General features: G+C 35.2%; 1 protein-coding gene across 2 annotated transcripts in view; it reads left to right on the forward strand.

Moving 5' to 3' along the window:
* The window catches only part of ano10b (anoctamin 10b), a 14,672-nt gene extending 6,594 nt beyond the window's left edge, over positions 1–8,078 (forward strand). For both annotated transcript variants that reach the window (XM_056451579.1, XM_056451580.1), the window contains exons 6-14: positions 649–768; positions 1,724–2,362; positions 3,801–3,856; positions 4,064–4,138; positions 4,829–4,993; positions 5,071–5,262; positions 5,346–5,483; positions 6,897–7,013; positions 7,493–8,078. In XM_056451579.1, the coding sequence (XP_056307554.1) occupies positions 649–768; positions 1,724–2,362; positions 3,801–3,856; positions 4,064–4,138; positions 4,829–4,993; positions 5,071–5,262; positions 5,346–5,483; positions 6,897–7,013; positions 7,493–7,549 (1,559 nt within the window). In that variant the 3' untranslated portion in view covers positions 7,550–8,078. The remainder of the gene's footprint in view (positions 1–648; positions 769–1,723; positions 2,363–3,800; positions 3,857–4,063; positions 4,139–4,828; positions 4,994–5,070; positions 5,263–5,345; positions 5,484–6,896; positions 7,014–7,492) is intronic.
* The last annotated feature ends 47 nt before the right edge of the window (positions 8,079–8,125 follow it).

An 8,125-nucleotide genomic window follows, 5' to 3' on the forward strand; every position in this document is an offset into this window, starting at 1 on the left:
CTAGTGTTATTGTAAAATAGCTGACACATTACACAGAATAACTTGTTGTTCTATGGCAACTAACTCCTTAAAAGCATTATCGCCATCTACTGTACTGCATGTAACTTACATTGGTGATGAGTATAAATTTTGAAAGTGGCAGGAAGAGACAAAAAGAGATGGGAGGGGGTACAAAAATACATTTGTACACTGTAACTGTACAGTATGCTAATGTTTTAATCACAGCAGCGAGTCTACAAGTGTCCAGTAGGCTCCGCTCTACTCTATCTTTCTTTCTCTCTCTGAACTGCTTAGTCACTACATGCGGCCTTACACTGTCAATGATTTCCCCTCCCTCTAGTTAAAGTGACAGTTCACCCAAAATTGAGCATTTAATCATTATTTGCTCCCCTTCAAGTGCCCTCCAAACAGTTAGGAGTTTCTTTTTTTTTCTGTTGAACACAAAAGAAGATATTTTGAAAAATGGTAGAAAATGGTAGCATTGACACCCATAATAATAAAAAATACTAAGGAATTCAACGGCTACCAGTTTTCAGCATTCTTCACAATATTTTCTTTTGTTTTCAGCTGAAGAAAACGAAACAAGTGGAGGGAGAGTGAACTGTCACTTTAAAGCTAAATTGCTGGTGTGCTGTTTGTGTTTTGCAGTGCAGAAGCTGGAGAAGGCAGGTTTGATCCGCAGTATCACTCCTCTGCATGATCAGAAGCGTCTGGCGGAACTGGGAAAGCAGTGGTACTCGCAAAAGAGCCTATGGGGGCAACCGCTGGGTACAAACACACCCTTTCACCACACGCTATTTAAATCATGCACCATTATCTGCTGTTCAGGACCATTTAATCTAGTTTAATTGCTATTATGGAGATGCTGTAAAACTTTATGAAGTCATTTGACTGAAACTCATAAACGCATTAGATAATTCATTCATTTGAACAACGTGCCTCTTATGGCACATTGTACATCAGAGGTTCTTCAAATGTTTTTAGGACTTGGTGGGCTAGGTTTAATATTATCTCTTTCATTTTTTGATATTTATTTAAAATATTCAATTCGTATTTATGTATATAGTGCTTTTAAATGTAGATTGTGCCAAAGCAGAGGGCTAATAATTCTGGCTTCAACTGTGTATGTATGTATGTATGTATACATATACATATACATATATATACATACATATACATACATACACACACATACATGTGTATAGATACATATGTATGTATGTATGTATGTATATATATGTATGTATGTATGTATGTGTATATATGTATGTGTATATATATGTGTGTGTATATATGTGTGTATATATATGTGTGTGTGTGTGTGTGTATATATATATATATATATATGTATGTATGTATGTATGTGTGTATATATGTGTGAATATATATGTGTGTGTGTATGTATATATATACATGTATGTATATATATATATATATGTATGTGTATATATATATATATATATAAAATAAAAAATAAAATAATAAGTAATAAATACATACAAATTAAAAGAATTATAATAAATAATAGTAATAAAAATTTATACTATTATTATTATTATTATTAATAATATTAATAATTATAAGTAAATACATAAAATCTAAATATAAAGATAAAAATATATATTTTTTAAATCTATTAAATTACCACATACCATAACTCAAAATACAGCTTGAAGAACAATACTATTTCATTAGTTAAAATACTTATTCTTGCTCTCCCCAGACTTTATCCATGATTATTTCGGCGGCACCATCGCCTACTACTTCAGCTTTTTGGACTTCTACACATTATCTCTGTTCCCTCCAGCCATTTTGGGTCTCTTCATCACCTTTTTCCTCCCCAGCGCCAACTTCTCCACCGCAAATCAAACCGACAGCAAAGCCTCTAGTAAAATTATTGACGATGACCATCCTTCAGTGAGCTCCTACATGGTGCAGGCCATCTTCAGTATGCTCTGGTCCACAGTCTTCATGGAGCTCTGGAAGAGAAGAAGCGCCTCCTTATCGTACCATTGGGGAACGTTCAATTTAGCCGAACAGTTTCATGAGCCTCGTCCCGGTTTTCATGGAGAAATCGGGACTAATCCGGTGACTGGCAGATTGGAGCCGTTGTTTCCCGACTGGAAGAGGAAGATGAGGATGGGTTTGGTTTCGGTGCCTGTGGTTGGTTTTTTTTTGGGGTTGGTGATTTTAGGAATGACAGGTTTCTATTTTTGTGAGCGGCTGGTTTCAAGCTTTCATAAAGGATCAGGGTCATATTTCACAGCTGCTTTGTTGTATCTGCCTTCGATCGCACATATATTGTACACTAATGTGCTGGGAAACGTGTATCGCAACGTGGCCTTGAAGCTAACAGAGGCAGGTAAGAAAATGAAAGGAGATGTGAGTATAATGATGGTAAATTAGTTACTATTGGGTTTGTTATACTTTAGTAATGGTAAAATTAAAATGGTAAAAATGCCATTTATTTTACTAACATAATTTAAATATAAATCTTACGTTTCTATCTATCTATCTATCTATCTATCTATCTATCTATCTATCTATCTATCTATCTATCTATCTATCTATCTATCTATCTATCTATCTATCTATCTATCTATCTATCTATCTATCTATCTATCTATCTATCTATCTATCCATCCATCTCTCTCTATATATATATATATACATACATACATACATATATATATATATATATATATATATATATATATATATATATATATATATATATATATATATATATATATACTGACTGACAAAAGTCTTGTCGTCGATCCCAGTTGAAAGAGCAACAAATAATAACTTGACTTCTGGTTGATCACTTGGAAAAAAGTGGCGGTAGGTCGATTTTTCAGATGAATCATCAGTTGAACTTCATCTCAATCATCACAAATACCACAGAAGACTTATTGGAACCCGCATGGAACCAAAATCTCAGAGAAATCAGTCAAGTTTGGTGAAGGAAATATCATGATTTGGGGTTACATTCAGTATGGGGGTGTGCGAGAGATCTGCAGAGTGGATGGCAACATCAACAGCCTGAGGTGTCAAGACATTTGTGCTGCCCATTACATTACAAACCACAGGAGAGGGCAGATTCTTCAGCAGGATAGCGCTCCTTCTCATACTTCAGCCTCCACATCAAAGTTCCTGAAAGCAAAGAAGGTCAAGGTGCTCCAGGGTTGGCCAGCCCAGTCACCAGAGATGAACATTATTGAGCATGTCTGGGGTAAGATTAAGGAGGAGGCATTGAAGATGAATCCAATGAATCTTGATGAATTCTGGGAGTCCTGCAAGAATGCTTTCTTTGCCATTCTAGATGACTTTAGTAATTTAAGTCATTGCAGAGATGTTTGGATGCAGTCCTACAAGCGCATGGGAGTCATACAAAATATGAATTATTATTTCAAATTAAATACTTAAAAATTAAGGCATGATCATTTTAATTAGGTAAAATAAGTGTAATCTAGAGGCCTTTGCCTTTCATATAAGCCACTTCTGATACCAAATGATCAACTAAAGCTATTATTTGTTTTTCCTAAAACTACTAAAATACTAAACTACTACTAATTGACTACTAAAATCTATCTATCTATCTATCTATCTATCTATCTATCTATCTATCTATCTATCTATCTATCTATCTATCTATCTATCTATCTATCTATCTATCTATCTATCTATCTATCTCTATCTATCTATCTATCTATCTATCAATCAAATGATGATAAAATAGAATATATAATATATAAGAAAAACAGTTGTAAAAACTAAAAACGTTTTTGTAATTTCAGAAAATCATAGGGAGGAATCGTCTTTTGACTATCATCATACCACTAAAGTGCTTGTGGTGAGTTTTCTCATTCTCTCCATAGCCATTTGATGCTTTATTTCATTTAATGTTTTTTTCTATAGTTCTCGGTTGTTAGACCTCAAAGATCTCAAGTGTATTTTAAATGCTGTAAACCGTACATGCCCATAGCGATATTCTGTAGGTTCGTTCAGTACTAAATGAAAATGTCCCATGTGCTTTAATCTCCTTCTCTTTCACATTCAGTTTACCTTTTTCAATAACTTTGCTGTGCTGTTCCACATTGCCTTCTTCAAAGAGGACATGCCACTTTTGCGCAAGGTGAGATTTCAAATAGTTCTTTTGCATTTAATAATATACAGTCTCATGCATATACAGTAGGCCGATCAGACCATTGAAAAAAGGGTCTTTAATTCTGTCCACAGAGGCTGAATTGAGCTAAACTCGAATGTTAAGACTAACATTCTCTTGAAATGCCTCAAAAATTACAAGTATGTGGGAATTGGTGTAACTGCATTGGCATATTTTTTAAATCCTACTTCTAAAATCATTATCAGTGGGCAATAGGAAGTTATTGATGGCAAGTGTGCAGTGATGTACCACAAGGTTCAGTAGTAGGACCATTGCCTTTTACCCTGTATATTACATTTGGAAGACATTTAATGTACTTTTTAAGTAGTGCTTTTTGTGATTCAATGTTGTGGTTTGATTTTTATTTTTTTGTTTCCCAACCCTGCTCCTAAAGGCACACCAACAGTCCACATTTTCAACCTCTTCCCAATCAAACACACCTGAATCAACTCAACAGAACATTAGAAGAGACTCCAAAACCTGAAATGAATGGGTCAGATAAGGGAGACATCCAAAATATGTACTGTCGGTGTGCCTCCAGGGACAGTGTTGGGAAACACTGTTCTACTATAGCATATCCCAATTGTAGTGAAGATGATTTCAAATCAATGAACTCATGTTAATACATGGTGAATACCACGTCTTTAATTTCGTCCACAGAGACTGTCTTCTCTTCTGATTGTGACCCAAGTAGTCGGTCAGTTCACTGAGGTAGTGGTTCCTTTTTTGGTGGACCGTTTCCTCACATCTGCAGACAGAAACCTTAAGGAAGATGATCCAGAAGTGGACCATCTCCAGGCTCAGGGGAGTCTGCCAGTTTTCCCAGTGAGTTTATATCCTTAATGCGCTTAAATGGTATGATTTCAGGTGTATAAAATACGCATTGTTGTTGAATCTTGTAGGGGCTGTTTGCGGAGTACATCGAGTTGCTGGTTCAGTTTGGCTACTTGAGTCTCTTCTCTTGTGTCTATCCTCTCACTGCCCCTTTGTTACTTCTCAACAACCTCACAGAGATCCGAACTGATGCTTACAAGCTATGCAAGCTCTTCAACAAGCCCTTTTCTGCCCCTGTGGCCAACCTTGGTGTATGGCAGGTTAGAATTATGTCTTCTTATGAATGATGTTTTAAATGCTTTCATGATACTCAGAGTCCTAACGTGTGTCTGTCTGTTTTTAGCTAGCATTTGAGGTGCTGAGCTTCATCTCGGTCATTTCTAACTGCTGGCTGTTGCTTCTGTCACCACGTGTGAAGGACTGGAGACAGGAAGCTGGTCTCAGCAGCAGCCAAGTTATTGTCATTGCCGTCGTTGTGGAGGTTAGAGTAAATTTAGTTCCATTTTGGCTGTAAAAATGCTGAAGGAAAAAATTAATCCAAAAATTGAAAATGAGCAATTGAAAGCCCAGCAGAGGAACATAATAAATGTTTACTTTTTATGCGTTGTGTGTGACATAATAGTAATTATACACTCACCGGCCACTTTATTAGGTAGACCTGTCCAACTGCTCGTTAGAGCAAATTTCTAATCAGCCAATAACATGGCAGCAACAACACATGCAGTTCAATCTGAGCATCAGAATGGGGAAGAAAAGTGATTTAAGTGACTTTGAATATGGCATGGTTGTTTGTGCCAGACGGGCTGGACTGAGTATTTCAGAAACTGCTGATCTACTGGGATTTTCACGTACAACCATCTCTAGGGTTTACAGAAAAACTCAGATTGGTTTTGTGAACATGACAATGAGTTCACTGTGTTCAAATCTGCAGCAACTGCGTGATGCTATTATGTCAGTATGGAAAATCTCTGAGGAATATTTGCAGTACCTTGTTGAATCTATGCCACGAAGGATTAAGGCAGTTCTGAAGGCAAAAGGGGGCCAAACCCGGTACTAGTAAGGTGTACCTAATAAAGTGGCCACTGAGTGTATAAGGGTTAATGAAATTATAGGATGTTATTATTTTGGGGTGAAAGCACCCTTTAATTTAGCTTCATTACCAGTGTTTAAGTCATGTTGGAACTGTGTAATGTACAAATTAACTGCATTTGAATCCAAACAAATTTTTTCACAGTTATGAATATAATTAAGTATTGCTTGAATTTGCTGTTTAAATTCTACTTGACTGATCTTTATCAGTTTGTAGCTATAAATTAAGTGGTTATAAGTCACCAGTTTGGTATGGTGTACCACACGGTTTAGTACTAGGACCACTGTTTTTTAAAAGCTTTATTGTTGATTGATTTGTTTTGTTGCTGTTGTGTCAAAGGAACATCACAATCTTTTACCACTCAAACTGAACTCCTAAATGCTAGTTATGTTGTGGACAGGTTTAATTTTATGTTAGAATTAGTGGAATTGCCCTGGCATGGTTCAAATCATACCTTTCTGTCCGTTTTCAGTTTGTAGCAGTGAATTAAAGGGTTTGTGATCACATTTTTGGTATGGTACTAGGTTAGGTACTAGGGCCATTGCTCTTCAGACATTAGGAGTTCTTTGGAAGTAGTGTATAATAATGCATGAAAGTGTGTATTTTTGGTTTGTTTGTTTGTTTGACATCATTAATCTTGCTTCCCACAAACTGAATTGAACTGAACTCATAAATACAAATTTCCATATAAGACTTGAATGCACTATAAGCATGTAAATATTTATCTGACAATGAATCAGCAGGTTGCTGTCTTCCCACAAGCTCTCTTTGTGACTGAGTGTTTTGGCTTGTTTCGTTTTCTAGCATGTCCTCCTCATAGTGAAGATGATTTTGGCCTTTATTATCCCTGATGAACCAGATTGGCTCCAAGTCAAGAGAGAACAAATTGAGTATAACTCCATGCAAGCACTTAAAAAACAGGTAGCAATTTATTTAGGCTACAAATGCTAATTTTATTTACATATTATGTTATGATATATTATGATTGTATTTTGTTTAACAATTTATATTACAGCCAATATATATATATATATATATATATATATATATATATATATATATATATATATATATATATATATATATATATATATATATATATAATGTGTATATATATGTATATATATATATGTATGTGTGGAAAAGTGTAGTCGCAAGTTATTAACCAGTGTTTTAGCTCATTTTAGCTATTAGCACATAGTTAGCAAGGGTAGCCATAAAGAAATGGTCAGTTTTAGCCATGTTTCCCCAATAGAAGTCAGAATACTAATTTTAACTTAGTCTTTTATTACTTTACATTGCAATATCAGTTTGTTTACCATAAGGACTAAAAGATGTTATTAACCAAGAAATGTCTTTAAATCTAACGTACATTGTGGATATCTTTTTCTTCCCCACAGAGGATCAAGAGTACTCGTGCAGATGACAAACTCCAGAAGGCCAAAATGGGAGAGTGACCAAAGACTATTTCACAAGAAGACAATCACAAGAAGGGAGGTGCTTGGCTATAAAGTTATATCACTTAGCCACTGTATAACTTGCTAATGTTCCATATGGCACAGTTTACCAAAGATGGCTTCTACAGTTTACATGGTATTAAGGCCCAATTCACTTATTGTTTGAGGCACTTTTTTTTAAACTGCTGGGGGGGGGGGGATTACTGCGTTCAGGGAAGAGACTGTAAATATAAGGAGAATTGAGAAACAAGCAGCTCTTTAGGCTATATGAACATTTTAAAAGAATAGCTCACAATCAGTATTGTATATAGTTTTAAATTTGTGTTGTTTTGTTTGTATATTTGTTCCTACATTGTGACAGTTTTAACTGATGAGTTTTATTTCAAAAAATTTGATCATATTCTTACAACCAATTTTACTGGCATAATCAACCATGCAATGCTTGCCTTCCTGAAAACATTAGTGGCCTTGAAGATAGATATGTACACATACATGTCATACAATAAATGGCTTAAACCTTACACAATGATCACATGGTTTCTTGCAGTAATTCTTCCAGTGAAAAAAAAACTTCAG

The sequence above is a fragment of the Danio aesculapii genome, chromosome 25 (genome assembly GCF_903798145.1).
Source record: "Danio aesculapii chromosome 25, fDanAes4.1, whole genome shotgun sequence".
Lineage (NCBI taxonomy): Eukaryota > Metazoa > Chordata > Actinopteri > Cypriniformes > Danionidae > Danio > Danio aesculapii.